General features: G+C 46.3%; 2 protein-coding genes across 3 annotated transcripts in view; one reads left to right on the plus strand and one right to left on the minus strand.

Annotated features, from left to right (window-relative positions):
* The window catches only part of Wdr27 (WD repeat domain 27), a 113,020-nt gene extending 99,483 nt beyond the window's left edge, over positions 1-13,537 (minus strand). The window contains exons 1-2 of the mRNA XM_075951460.1: positions 13,322-13,537; positions 309-501 (exon numbers count right to left, since the gene is read on the minus strand). Of these exons, the coding sequence (XP_075807575.1) occupies positions 309-501; positions 13,322-13,527 (399 nt within the window). The 5' untranslated portion in view covers positions 13,528-13,537. The remainder of the gene's footprint in view (positions 1-308; positions 502-13,321) is intronic.
* Positions 13,538-13,559: 22 nt separating this feature from the next.
* Positions 13,560-15,171, plus strand: C1H6orf120 (chromosome 1 C6orf120 homolog). Of its 2 annotated transcripts, none has more exons than XM_075951510.1 (2): positions 13,560-13,682; positions 13,850-15,171. In XM_075951510.1, exon 2 carries the CDS (start codon positions 13,960-13,962, stop codon positions 14,515-14,517), a length of 558 nt encoding a protein of 185 aa, XP_075807625.1. In that variant the 5' UTR covers positions 13,560-13,682; positions 13,850-13,959; the 3' UTR covers positions 14,518-15,171. The 2 variants fall into 2 exon arrangements, with proteins under 2 accessions (XP_075807625.1, XP_075807615.1); XM_075951500.1 differs by having other exon boundaries at positions 13,595-13,682; positions 13,919-15,171.
* The last annotated feature ends 33 nt before the right edge of the window (positions 15,172-15,204 follow it).

Consider the following 15,204-nt stretch of genomic DNA (forward strand, 5'->3'; position numbering starts at 1 on the left):
CTCAGGAGGGAGAGGCAGGCAAATCTCTGTGAGTTCAAGGCCAACCTGGTCTACAGAATAAGTTCTAGGACAGCTCACAGAGAAATCCTGTCTTGAAAAAATCAAAAAAGAAAAGTAAGTTAATTCCAGCCCATTTATATTGTAGAAATAAGAACTTAACAAAATGATTGTTTCTCAACACCGCTCTGTCATAGTTCACAGTCGACTCCATGGTTGCTAATATTTCCAGAGTATGGGAGAAATTAAGAGACAAGACAAGGTCTCTATGACCCTGGATCTCACAAGAACACCCTTGGTTTGTGACCTGCCTGGTGAGAAGGATCCCTGGGGCTCCACACACAGAGATGGTTCCCATCTAAAGGAAAAGCACAGTACTGTGTGCTGCAAGCAAGTGGAACATGGGCTGTGGACTTCTTGGACTCAACCAGGTATCTTTCTGCAACTATATCACTGGAGTGGGCATCAGTGGAGGGCATCTCTGGAACTGTGTCCATTATCCGTCTGAAAACACAAAGCAAGAGCAAGGTGAGGGCAGGTCAGCATGAAAGTCTAGTTAAGTCATCATATTAGCCTGAGTACACATATCACACTTACCCACTCATCCCCACCTCCCCACAAAATGGAAAAGGAACCCGTAAACAAGGAATGACCTCTACTGCTTTCCCATGATCTCCACTTCACAGGCCTTCCTCCACCTTCTGGGTCTCTTTCAGGATCAGGAAGGTGAACAGCCACCTCCCAGTGACCTGGCCTAACAGAGGGCCCCTGCATAAGTGGTGTGGTAATTCAAATGTAATTGATCCCCAGAAGATCACAGGGAGTGGCACTATTAGGAGGTGTGGCTTTGTGGAATAGGTATGACCTTGTTGGAGGAAGTGTGTCGCTGTGGAGGTGGGGTCTGAGGTCTCATATATGCTCAAGCCAACAGACTACTTCCTGATGCCTGCCAGTCAAGGTATAAGACTCTCAGGTCCTTCTCCAGCACCATGTCTGCCTGCATGCCACCATGCTGAACCATGATGATGATGGACTGAACCTCTGAGGCTGTAAGCCACCCCAATTAAATGTTTTTCCTTTATAAGAACTGCCATGGTCGTGGTGTCTCTTCACAGCAATGGAAACTATATTTGAGACAAGTGGAGTTGGTGATGAACTCCAGTAAGAACCAGGAACCCTCAGAGCAGCCCTGGGATGCACTTAAATATCTCAGTTCTCTGGTAAGAGTTAGTTTACTATGGGCTACATCATCTGTGGTTCGTGGCTAAGTATCACCAAGCATACTCTAACAAAAATGCTTCAGATATTTTATTTACTTTATTGGATAGACCCATGTGGCACTAGGCTAGAAGATTCCTTGATGCCACTCCTTCCCACATCCCTCTGTGAGCACAGATGTACTTGACGGCACACCCAACAAATTTTGAAGCAGGTGGTTTCTGGTCATCACGATGTCCTCACCTTGCTATAAACAGAGCTGATCACGCCCTAGTCCAGTCTTTAGAACCTTGTCATTGGAAGTGAAAGTGTCTCTAAGAACAAACATTCTTGCTGAGAACTACAAATAGTGGAATTTAAATAAAACACAGAGTAACTGATTTCTGGGCCTTTACAGTAAACCTTGTAAAACTGGGTAGTAGATGTTCTGACAAGTGTGCTGGCTGCATGTCTGTGTTTGATGAAATCATGTGCCCCTGTTCCTGCAGTGCCCATTACAGGTGATTCTTTTTTTTTAATTTATTTATTTATTAAGGATTTCTGCCTCCTCCCCGCAACCACCTCCCATTTCCCTCCCCCTCCCCCGATCAAGTCACCCTCCCTCATCTGCTCAAAGAGCAATCAGGGTTCCCTGACCTGTGGGAAGCCCAAGGACCGCCCACTAATTTATGCTCATGTATTTTAAAATATAACATATTGCAGCCCAAGACTATAGGAACTAATGTTGCTGTTTTGTTTTTATGGGCATGCTGGGCCTAGGGAACTGCCTTCTAAGTATCTGTTTCTGCTCACAGGTTAACGCTGCTCTCAGCTGTGCTCAGGGAAGCTTCCTTTTAAAGTGGGCAGCAGTCACTGCAGAGACTAAATACAAGCGGCTGTCGAATGACCAGTCACTAAGAGACATCTGTACTACTCCCTCCAAGGCTCAGGGATGTCAAGGAGGAGAGGAAAGAGGGTAAGAGCCAGAGAAAGAGGTGGAATGTTGTGAAACAGTCTTCTGGGCAGGGCATGGCCAATGCCCTCTTGCGAATCCACAGCATCTGTGATTATCTATGTGAAACTGAGCCTGTCAAGATTCTGTCGTGGAGGAGGGTGTTCACGAGTCCCCACCTCTTCCTCGGGATTTATGGGTAATTTATAGTTAATAGCTGCTAGGGAAGAGAGAGACGCTTCCTTCAGTAGCTCCATACTGGTAAGGGGCCCATGTTTCTGTCAATAGCCTTTCACCCGCTTCCTTCAGTGGCTACATACTGGTAAGGGGCCCATGTTTCTATCAATAGCCTTTCACCCTTGCTCCTGTAAACACTCATTGGGCCGCAGAAAAAAAATGATATGAAAAATAGAAGAACTAATTGGGAAAAGGGTGCAATTAGTTGGGGTGGGAGATGTGAATATGATCAAAACATACACGTGTTTAAAATGTCACAAGGGAAATCATCACTGTCTAGTTAATACATGCAAATAAAAATAATTAAACTGGGGCCTGAGCATCAGAAATCTGTCAGCTTCCTATGAATGCAGTATGACCAGCCACCGCACACTCCAGGCATCCCTAAGACTCCCTCCATTTCAGATCACACATGTTCTATGTTCAACCATCCCCACCTCCCGTGATGCCTCTTCTCCCATCCCCAATATCCATTCTAGTCCAGGTCTCTACCAACATTCCAGGTTAAACTAACAAATCTCAGAAATCAAAGCGGTACTCCGTTATCAGAGGACATGCAGTGTTTGACCTCCAGGGCCTCAGTTATCTTAATGCATTTTCCAGTTCCATCCACTACTCTGCAAAGTTCACGTTTTTGTTTTTCTTTACAGCTGAGTAAAATTCTATTGTGCACAGGCACCACATCCTTCTTGTCCATCTAAGCTGGCTCCATCTGCTGCTGTGAGCGGAACGGCAGTGGACAGATGTGCCAGTGTCTCTGCAGTAGGATGCACAGTCCCTTGGATATGTTCCATCCCGGTACAGTTGGATCATAAGCACTCTTGTGTTTGTTTAGGAACTGCCAGGCTGATTTCTGCAGCAGCTGCACAGGCTCACCCTCCTACCAACAGCAGCTAAGCATCTCCAGTCTCCACATCCACACCAGCATTTGCTGTCATTTGTGCTTGTGGTGGCCACCATGGCTGGAACGAGGTGGAATCTCAGTGTAGTTTTAATCTGCACTCCCCGGGTAGCTAAGGATGTTAACACGATTTTAGTGTTCACTAGACATGTATAAACAGGTGAACTTCTTCTGTGAACTCTGTTCCGTTCCATAGGCCATTTTTAATTGGGTAGTTTGTTTAGGTTTTTTTTGTGGGGGGATGGATCCTTTGTATATCCCACACGATAATCTGATCAAGCACATAGCTAGCAAAGATTTTCAGCCACTGCATTGTCAGAGTTATGCAGTCTTCCCTGCGCCCTTAAGTGAAGTTTATGCCCAACTATTTCCTTTGGCGGTTTCAGTTTCAAAGACCTCAGTTTTATACCCAGCTCAAACTACCACTGGTCTACTAAAGAACACGCCCATGAAACTGTAACACAAGATGACCACAGACCAGACCTGGCACACAGCAGGCACCCACACACACTCACGAGGGACCAACACAGGGCAGGCACTTGTGCATATCTGTGACTAAGGGCCCTGTACTATCCCTCATCTTCAGGCAACCTGCCTCTTCCTCCAACTCAAACAGTTGCCTTGTGGATTAGCAGTGTGAACTAAATTAGAATATAAACTCTCCAATCTCCCCAAACCCCAGCTACCACAGCTTGGAATGCCCTATATAGCTGGAGCTTTTGTTTCTGGGACTGGTGCTGGTGTCTTCCGTCGGCCACAGATTTGCTTCTGAAGAACAACTCTTGTCTGACAGTGAGGGCAAGAATCTGCAAGCCCGCCCTGGCTATGGAAACAGATATCTGCTTAGAGACACTGAAAGATGGATCCACAGACGCTAGGGTTTCTAACAGTGAACAGACTCGGCAACACTACGGGGCATACCCAAGCTTAGGACCACAGTAGGTGAGACAGGAACAATGCCCTGCAGCACGGATGAACCTGTGGGTGCTAGGGGCTAATTGAGGGAGTCTAACATGCTTCCTAGGTTGTTGGCCTAAGCAACGAGGCTGCTGTTTCTAAGACAGAACAGCGTGTAGTATCATAAATCAACTTGGGAATGTGGTGATTAGAATCTGCAAAGCTTCCATGTGGCATTCTCTAGGCTCTGAGTCCAACTTTCTAGCATGGGAAGAAACGGGAGCCAGTTTCCTACCCCATGGGGTGTAAATTCAGAGAGTAGCAATTTGAGTGCCTCGTGCTGCTCTTAGCATCCAGGGGCTGGCAGGATGGGTGAGTCTAAACACACGGGAATACGAAAGGAGGCATGATATTAACTGATGGGGGAGAGTCTTCTGTTTTGTGTTAATTTCATTGGTTAAATAAAGAGACTGCCTTGGCCCTTTAATAAGACATAAAATTAGGTAGGCGGAGTAAACAGAACAGAATGCTGGGAGAAAGAAGCTGAGTCAAGGAGTCGCCATGATTCTCCTACCGGATACAGCCGCAGTTTAAGATCTTCCCTGGTAAGCCACCTCATGGGCTACACAGATTATTAGAAATGGGTTAGGTCAATATGTAAGAGCTAGCCAATAAGAGGCTGGAACTAATGTGCCAGGCAGTGTTTAAAAGAATACAGCTTCCATGTAATTATTTCGGGGCATAAGCTAGAGCTAGCTGGCGGCCGGGAGCTGGGGCAGCAGGGAAGCAGCCCGCAGCTCCTCACAACAATTAACACTCTACAAGATCCCACATCTCAGGTGGAGCAGGGAAGGCAAGCCTCTGAGGAAGACAGTAAGTGCAGGAAATTCTATGTTAAGAGCCCAAACACATATACAAACACACGTGGTCATGGGCACACACATACATACCAACTCATACTCACCACACTTGAGCATATACCATACACACATAAATAGGACTGGTAGAGAAGAAATATGGTAAAAAAAAAAAAAAACAAACTTAAGGACACTGTGTTGGTCAGAATTCTCTAGAGCAACAGAACTGAGAGATGCAATCAATACAGACAGAGGTTTTATTGAAGTGGCTGTAGTCTAGCTAAGCCAACTCTGGAAGTCCACACATCCAGTAGTGTTCAGTTCACAAGGCTGAATGCTCTGCAGTATACGCCAGGACGCCAAAGTAGGCACTTCGTGCCCATGATGGGATGAAGTCGAGTCAGAGTAAGGGCAAGCAGAAGACAAAGAACTTCTTTCTTCCTTGTCGTTTCTATAGGGTGCCATGAGGAGGTGTGGCCCAGGTTACAAGTGTGTCTCTCTCACTTCAGATGACTAAGAATAAAAACCTCTCACAGGTGTGCCCAGCCACTTGGGCTTTAGTAAAGTCCAGATGTGGTCAAAGTCAATAACCAAGAATAAATGTCACAGAAAGTGCCACATCTTTTTAATATAGTATGATTTATTCCTTGAGAATTCCATACAGTTAGACAATGTATTTTGGTCATATCCAGTCTTTCTCCTTCAACTCCTCCTGGACTCGCCTACCATCACATGCTCCTCCCATCTTCCTGTCCTCTTCCTTTTTGTTCTTTGAAATAACCCATGAGCACAGGTCTGTGGCTATTCAGCCGGGCATGAGCAACCTCCCGGGGGCCACACCACCAAAGAAAATAGACTCTCTCTCCCCTCGAAGCTATCAGTTGCCAATAGTTCTTCACGTAGGGATGAGGTCTCATGTTGGAATTTTGATGAGTCTGACCTTGTAGAAGTCTTGAACTGTCACAGAACTTAGAAGTAAAAACAGAAAGCAAACAAAACAGCCCCTGGCATTCAGCATCTGCCATTCCTGAAACTGTTTCCAAGCAGGAGTAAGTATAAATCCACCTTAGTGTGCTGAGATCTCACGAAAGGGAAAGTGGCTGTCCAGTGTGAAACAGTCATTGGAGACAGCCTTGAGCATCAAGGGAAGGGAAGCCCAACTGTGCAGACACATAGCTGTCTTCAAGAGGTGAGTCCAGGGTCCAAAGCCGTCGTCAACCTGGTACAGCTGACACTGCTGCTGCAACCTCTCTGTGCTGCTGACGCTCGACCTTCTCAGCGCAGCACCTGCTTCTCCTGGATGCAGCAGTGTGCAGCAGTCAGAGATGTGGGGGAATCTGGAAAACCAGGCCATTCTACAGGAAGGCTGAGAGACACACACACTTGCAGCTGCAGAGCGCTGGGTTGGCTAACAATCTGTCCTCTCTGATCAGAGCTCAGATGGGCCCCTAAAATTGATTGTCATGACAGAGCTAGTTTTTATGTGAACACATTTGTTTTTCTAATCAATAGCCTGGCAGTCGTCTATCGGTTTTTCACCCAATACTTTTGGCTTTTTCCCTAGAGCCACGGGAATGTAGCAAGACCTACACTTCCCAGCTCTCTAGAAGTCGGGGCAGCTGAGCAGCAAAGCTCCATCAAGTAGAGCTTCAGAAGAGTTACCCCACTGGTGCACAAGCGTGGTCTAGACAGTCCCCAGAGCTGTGTTAAACTACTGACATTCTGCGATTACTTTCCACACTTCTCCATACCAACACATAACCAGACACCTCGAAAGAGGATTTGGTGATACTGTGGTTCACTGCTGGGTAACCTGACCAAGTTGGAGGCAAAGAAAGTCCTACAAGACCCAGGAGAGCCCAATGTTCATGTCATGCTAAGACTTTCTAAGAGCCTGGAAGCCTGACTTGAGCTCTACAGGAAATTATCAGAAAGAAAGTTAGCAGCCCAAGCATAAGCCTAATGTGAGAGCAGAGAGAAGCAGAAAGTGCGCAGAAGCATGGAGGCTTCCAGGCTGGGCTCAGACATCTCAAGGTGCCCAAGTCAGGCACAAAGAATGGCCAAGACTTGGCCTTTTAGCCAAAAGCAATTCCTGAACAGCTAGGGCTACAGGGATGAATCCTGTCACGAATTGTTTTTAGATAAAAGAACAAATTACTTTTAGTCCATGTTGTAGCGATATATTTTGTTTGTAATCTAACAAATAAAGCTTGCCTGAATATCAGAGTGCAGAGCTAAGTCACTAATTAGCCATAAGGCCAGGCAGTAACAGCACACACCATTAATCCCAGTACTCAGGAGAAGGAGGCAGATGGATCACTATTCAAGGTCACCCTTCACTACGTGAAGTTGATCTAATCTAAAAGAAAAACAGAGCCAGACAGCAGTGGTTTACCCTTTAATTGCAGTACTAGGGAGACAGAAAGGGATATGGCTGGGTGGAGAAAGGAATGTAAGGTGGGAGAAGACAGGAGCTCAGAGGCAGTCTGAGGATGCGGTCTGAAGAAGAAGTCTGAAGATGCAGTCGGAGGACCCTGTCTGAAGACAGGATTGCCCTTTTGGTCTGAGGATTCGGTAGAGGTAAAAGTCTCTCTAGTGGCTGGCTGCATTGCTTCTCTGATTTCTCAACTTTCACCCCTGTTGCCTGAGGTTTCTGTCCTGCCTGGTCCTACAGCTGTTCAGTCCCAAATAAATACACCGAGGTCTATATTAATTATAAACTTGTAAAACTTTAAGACAATTCTGAAGCCATGTTTGAGGCCTCTCAGCAATAGGGTTCCCTTCCCTCCTAAGAACCAAGGACCTAACAGTTACAAATGCACATACTGAAATGTGGGGAACTTTCCATTTCCCTGAGTCTTTGTGAATGTTCTCCAGAAATTAGGGTAAGATAACCCTTAGGTGTTGACTCAGTTCCTGATGTTTTGACTCAGTCCCTGGGAAAGGGGCAAAGTGACCCTCAGATGTTTTCCCTTACCTCATCCGATCTGGCAACCACCTCCAGCCAATTATTGGTAATAGCCCTTTTGAATAAGTCAATCATAATAATCAAAGAACAACCCCCAGACACCCCCCTTGCTTCTGTGGCTTTTTCTGCTTCTGTACCAGCTATCCGGGGTCTTTCTGGCCTAATACTGAAAGACCCTGTCATGACAGAATTAATAAAATCCTCATGTTTTTACATTAGCTGTGGTATGAGAGATGGTCTCTTGGGGCAACTCCTCCTCAGTGATTAGACTCTAGGGTCCAACAAACTGATTGGTCTATTAGCTTAAGCTTCTCATTAATAAATTCTTTTATCTTACATTAACTCATTATTCTCATCTGTGTTAGCCACGTGGCTTGGTATCTTTTTCTGCAAGGCAGTCCATCTTGCTATCTTGCTTCTTCTGCAGCTGGGTCATGAATGACAACTGAGACTTTCCTCTCCCCATAACTCTCGTTGTCAAGCCTCTACTACCTACTCGGTCGCTGTCATCTACCTATACTTCCTGCCTGGCTACTGGCCAATCAGTATTTTATTAAAAATAATACAAGTGACAGGATAAAAGACCATATAAGTTATAAGACTTAATAAGAAGCCTGAGCTAATATGCCAATCAGTTTATGATTAATGTAGACCTCTGTGTATTTCTTTGGGACTGAATGACAGTGGGATCTGGTAGGACAGAAACTTCTGTCAACAAATGGTGCCCAATGTGGACATCTACCTCCACATAAAGTCTGAGAGAACTTGGGAAGTTATTCTAGATAGAAAAGAATAGTTAGACGCGGCTTCTTGATAGCAACACTTTCTTGGGTGAGCTCTGTTTGCTAGAGGCAAGCACTCTCATTTAAGAGAGGCTTTCTGACTCAGCTTTAACTATAAAACCTTGCATCTCTTTCAAGAGATCCTGCCACAAAATGCTTAAATGATGTTGATGAAAAGCTGACTGTATACTTTTTGGTGATGGCAGGGACCTTGAAACACCATAGAGCTGTGGCAATAAACATGTCTCTGGCAGTACCTCAGCCATGAGGCTAGACCCTCAGAAAAATAGCTAAGAAATAAGCTGAATCCAGCTATGAAAGCCATGACTTTAATCCTAGCCATATTGCTTAGAAAACTAAAGACTCATGTGGTCAAAAAAGAGAGATATACAGTAAAGATATATTCAAAGATGAAGAAAACCTCTAAACGGTTTACTGTATATTTAAAAATATATGAGGGCTTAGGTGGGGAAAGGGATAAATTCCTTAAAAGAAAAAAGAAAGTAGTTTGGTGTGGTGGCACACACCTTTAATCCCAACACTTGGGAGGCAGAGGCAGGAGAATCTCTGTAAGTTCAAGGACAGTCTGGTCTACAGAGTGAATTCCAGGACAGCCAAAGATACACAGAGAAGCCCTGTCTCAAAAAGCCAAAAAATAAAAATAAAAGAAATAGAGTTTAAAATAAAGCCAGATAAGGATGAAAAATACACAGAGAGTCTGGACACTGTATGTTATTGTGTTGTCTCTGAATTGTTTGATGACTGAGGAAGGAGTAAAAGCTGCTAAAAGACATTTGATTATAAATGCTGCTGGATTAAGTTTCAACTTTAAAATTTATGTCAAAAGGTATGTTACTTTGGAGAAAGGGTTTTGCTTTTGTTTCCACAGGAAATGAGAGGCTGTGGATTCATTCTGGGCTAAGAAAAATCAGGTCTGGTAAAGGAAGAACCCTGAGAAATCTCCGATAGGAACAGATGGCCCAGATGTCTAAGTTCTACATCCAGAACAGTTCAAAGACTGTTGCCTGAGATGATCAAGCCTCATAGGATACTCCAGTCAGGACTCGATCAGAATTCTAAATTTTCTTTAGGTCTACATAAGATTATCAGCACCTCCAATGAGCAGGAAGTAGCCTGGAAAACTTTGTCCACATTCCCAAAAAATGGACTATGGATATTTTTCTTTGTTTAGAATGTTGGTTCCAAGTTGTTATGGATAATGGTCAGGAAGAATGCTAAACAAGGGAGTTTCGATTCAGAGTTCTTGCTTAAAAAGGGGGGAAGTGCCATGGGACAATAGTCTTTTATCCTGTCACTTGTATTATATTTAATAAAATCTGATTGGCCAGTAGCCAGGTAGGTATAAGTGGAGTGACGGTGACCAGGCAGGAAGTAGAGGCGAAGCAACAAGAATTATGGGAAGAGGAAAGTTTCAGTCTACAGTAGTCACCCAGACACAGAGGAAGCAAGATGTGACTACCTCACTGAGAAAGGTACCAAACCGCATGGCTAACAGAGACAAGAATTATGGGCTAATATAAGCTCTAAGAGTTAATAAGAAGCCTGAGCTAATAGGACAATCAGTTTATTATTAATGTGGGACCTGATGGGACAGAAACTTCTATCAACACACCCCTGATATCTGACTCTGGGATTTAACTATTAAGAACAACTAGAAGCAGGGCGGTGGTGGCACACGCCTTTAATCCCAGCACTCGGGACGCAGAGGCAGGCAGATCTCTGTGAGTTCGAGACCAGCCTGGTCTACAAGAGCTAGTTCCAGGACAGGCTCCAAAACCACAGAGAAACCCTGTCTTAAAAAAAAAAACAAAAAAAAAGAACAACTAGAATTCATGCTTAAGAAGACTGAGGATAACATTAGAGGCGTCTGCACCTGGAGCAAAGGGGGCTCCCAGTGGTGAGAGTCTACTGTGTTCCAGGGATCCATGAGGTCAAGAAAGAAATCAATAGTTGTGTGGCAGTGGTGGCCACACCTTTATTCCCAACACCTGGGAGGGTCTGAGTTCAAGGCGAGTCTGGTCAAGAGTTCCGGACAGCTGGGGCTACAGGGATTAACCCTGTCTTGGAAAAACCACAGAAAACACACACACACACTCCACGCAGTGCACCTCCCACAGGGATGGGCCATCACTCTAATATCCTCAGTAGCCATGTCACGTGTGGAAAAACCACAGAAAACACACACACACTCCATCCGGTGCACCTCCCACAGGGATGGGCCATCACTGTACATATCCTCAGTAGCCATGTCACGTGTGGCCATAGTGGAAACACAGGGTAGAACAAAGGACCTTTAAAAAAAAAAGAGCAGAATCGGGGTGAAATCAGAGAAATATTCCCAACTCCAACCAGCAGGACCTTAGAGCGGGCATGAGCAGCTTCTGAAGTCTCCATTACAGTAACCTGGCCACACTGAGGCTCCGAGGTCTCTGGGCCGGAGAAGCCTCCGTCAGGCCCCATCAGGAGAATGTGTGAGGAGGGTGGCTATGCCCTCCATGCTAGGTCCCCCTGCGAGGCAGCGAATGTCTTCTGATTGAGATCCACAGAGAAAGAGATGTTTGTTAGGAGACAGGAAACTGCTTATTTTTCACCAAACTACTGTGGTTTGGGGGAAGGCATATCAGATACCCTGCATATCAGATATTTACATTATGATTTATAGCAGCAGCAAAATTACAGCTATGAAGTAGCAACATGAGGCACTGTACTAAAGGGTCACAGTGTTACAAAGTTTGAGAACCACTGCTCTCGGCACAAAATAAACCATCACTACTCAGTTCCCCTGTAGTCAGGTACAACCGCATGGCTGTGTGCTAGCCAGAGCGGCAGGGACAAACATGTAAGCATGAGTAACACATTTCACTTTGTAAGCTTGACCCTTGAAAGCCTCACCTACATGAGAGTGGGTGAATGGAAAGTCTGGGGGAGGGGGTGTTGGGGCACATCAGACAAAGAAGGCTAAGAAAGACTACATTTATTTTTCTAGTAAGATTACAGTGTATGTAAGAGCTGGGAAGCAATTCAAGAAATGTAATGATGAGAGACAGATAGAGACAACTTGGCTTTAAGGCTAAATCAGTAAACAAGAATAGTCATCTCAGATAGACTAGGAGCTGTACATAACACAGAAATAAAAACATGTGATGATCCTCTATTGCCCAAGGACCATCACTGTTGAAACTGGTTCATTCTATCTGCATACTCCTTGAAAAAAAATTGTTTCCTTCTGATTATATAATATTAAAAATGTTTCTCAGTAGCTACAGTGGTAGAATCAGGTCACTTCATTCTTGGGTTTGGAAAATATAATGGGGCAATTCAACAGCAAATGGGTTCCCAGAGAAAAAGGCAGCATCATCAAACACCAGAAGCTTTCCTCACAGCGAAAGACGAAAATCTCTGCATTAGCTAGAAAGAGAGTCGGTTTCCAACACAGGTTCTCGACAGACCTAGACCTTGAGGACGACACTGTATCTATTAACTACAGTTAACAGAGGTACAAAAATGCATCAAAATGACACCTGGATATTACTAAGGCTTCAGTTCTTCTATAAATTATTAAATGTGCCCGAAGTTCCTATCTTTATACTTAAGAGTGTTTTGTTTTCTTAATCTAAAAAATAACTAGTACCCTGCTTTTGTTGGCCTGCGATATAAAGTACCATTTTCAAGCCTAATTTTGAACTTTCGTGCCACCATAGAATATTACATAATGTTCTTGTTTGAATATGTCCCCCCTACAAAATTTCTATGTGGAACCCTCTCGTCCAAGGTGATGGTCTTAAGGCTCAGCGGGGGCCATAGGCGATCTGGTGGTGAGGTGGCGCCTCCTGGAGCAGCTTTGGTGCACTTGTAAACGCGTCCCAAGAACTACTTGACTTTCCAGTACTGAAGCCAAACATTTATAAACTAGGGAGACTCTCCAAACAGTAAATATGATCTGAAGAAGGAGTGGGGGATAACAAGCAATTGTTTCTGACACTCGGTTAAGTCTCTGGTGTGGGGCTGAAGAGATGGCTCAGAGGTCGAGAGCACTGGCTGCTCTACCAGAGGTCCTGAGATCAATTCCCAGCAAACATGGTGGCTCACAACCATCCGTGATGAAGTCTGGCGCCCTCTTCTGTTGTGACAGAACAATGTATACATAATAAACAAACACACAAAGTCTACAGTGTGCTGTTATATAAACTGGAGCGGACTCAGAAAAAAATCACTCTTACTAATAGTTCTCACGCGGAAATACAAATTTTTCCTTCTGCCATGGTTTAAGACAAATCCAAAAGTATCTCTCCCGGTGCTGCCTGCACTCCCGAGGGCTTGCAGGATCCCGGGCTCAGCGAGCGCCCTGTGGCGGCTGCGCAGATAGGCCGACGGCTTGGCGCGTGCGCAGTCCGGGCTGGCCGCGCGTTCCCGCCCCATCCCCGCCCCCACGTGCGGCCCGTGGGAGAGGAAGCTGGGCGGCGCCATCAGGGACGCCCGCCCGCCCGCGCGCGTCTCCGTCCTCCGTCGTACCGGAGTGGGCTCTCTGGCCGTCCCCTCTCAGGAGCCTGTCGCCGGAAGACGTCGCGGACACACGCGCCAACGCCACGCCGCGGCCTCTGGCCGCCTCCCCCGCCGTCTCCCGAACTGGCCGCTAGCGTCTTCGCATCACTATGGTTACGAGAAAGCGAACCCTTGACCCTACACGCCTCCTCTCTACTCTCGCGAGAGCGCGGCATTGACTCACTTCCGGTCCGTAGGCCTGAGTCCGTTCCCGAAAGTTCTCGCTTCCGGCGTACCACACTTCCGGGCACGGCTTCTCTTCCGCCTGCTGGGGCGAGTTCCAGGTTGAGGCCGGATGCTGCGGGTGCTGCGTGGCCTGCGGGGTGTGGCGGTGAGTCCGGGGTCAGCAACCCCGCTCCTCTCCAGACACCTGTGCCCCCAGGGCCCTGTCCTACCGCCACTCTCTTCCCACCCCGCCTCCTCCTCCCCTTTCTGCCGTTCCCTACTCTTTACCCCTTCTCTCCACCCCCTTCCCCACTCTCGGTGCCCGGGACCCAGCTGCACGCATCTTGGTCGCCTGGACGAGCACCCCCGGTCAAGCCTGTTACCCGCGCCTTCCCACCACAGCGGCTGCAGATGAGGGAGTCCCCGAGTTGAGTGTCTCGGCGATGGCTACTCCCTGGAGGTGCGCCCTGTTGATGATCCTGGCGTCCCAGGTGGTGACCCTGGTAAAATGCTTGGAAGAGGACGACGTCCCGGAGGAGTGGCTCCTTCTGCACGTGGTCCAAGGCCAGATAGGAGCCGGGAATTACAGCTACTTGCGGTTGAACCACGAGGGTAAAATTATTCTCAGGATGCAGAGCCTTAGAGGGGATGCGGACCTGTACGTGTCCGACACCACTCTACACCCAAGCTTTGACGACTATGAGCTGCAGTCGGTCACTTGCGGCCAGGATGTGGTCTCTATACCGGCGCACTTCCAGCGCCCGGTGGGGATAGGAATTTATGGACACCCCTCACACCATGAAAGCGACTTTGAGATGAGGGTGTACTCTGACAGAACTGTGGATCAGTACCCATTTGGAGAGGCTGCCTATTCTGCTGACCCCACAGGAGCCAGTCAGAACCAAGCTTATGCTCCAGAGGAGGCAGCCCAAGAGGAGGAATCGGTCCTCTGGACGATATTGATTAGCATTTTGAAATTGGTGCTGGAAATTCTCTTCTAAACCTTTATTTGCACGGATCGACTGGTTTGCCGCGGACCTTGTTACTTGACCTGGTGAAATTCTGGTTACTTTTTCTAGACTAGGATGGAAAAATAAAGCCATACAGTTTTGTTACCTCAGTTTACTCCCCAAGCAGGAAAAGCAGCAAGCACAAATTTTATAGATTAAAATTTCTACAAAAGGAGTCTGCTCAATAAAATGTTTAAATACATTTTGATTAGTCAGGTGAGTAAAATGATCCCTTCAGTAACAGGCTGTATAAATCAGATTAAACTTTTGTGCTAGTGCAGATGAAATTAAAAGGCTGTAGAATTTATTCTATAGACATTCTAAATGAAGTCCAGCACTTGGAGCTTTAATGAGGTCCTAAAGCCAGGTCGGGAATGCGATGACAGCCTCTGTGCACAGGAGGGACAGGGTACCTGATACTCAAGGCCTCTGCAGACTGTTGCTGTGCCAGCTGATGACCGTCCCGGATCCAGTTGGACCAGGTCTTGGGCTGACAGGAATAACCTTGATACTGCCTACGCAGGCCAGGACAGTCATAGCAGACGGTAACTTTGACTCAAGAAGTATTTTAAATTAAGTTGATACATTTTTCTTCTGATCTCCGGAAAAAGACAGCACAAAAGAGATTAAAATCTGGGGAAATGAGCCATTTCTCTTGACTTTCTTTCAAGGGTAGGA

The sequence above is a fragment of the Microtus pennsylvanicus genome, chromosome 1 (assembly GCF_037038515.1).
Source record: "Microtus pennsylvanicus isolate mMicPen1 chromosome 1, mMicPen1.hap1, whole genome shotgun sequence".
Classification (NCBI taxonomy): domain Eukaryota; kingdom Metazoa; phylum Chordata; class Mammalia; order Rodentia; family Cricetidae; genus Microtus; species Microtus pennsylvanicus.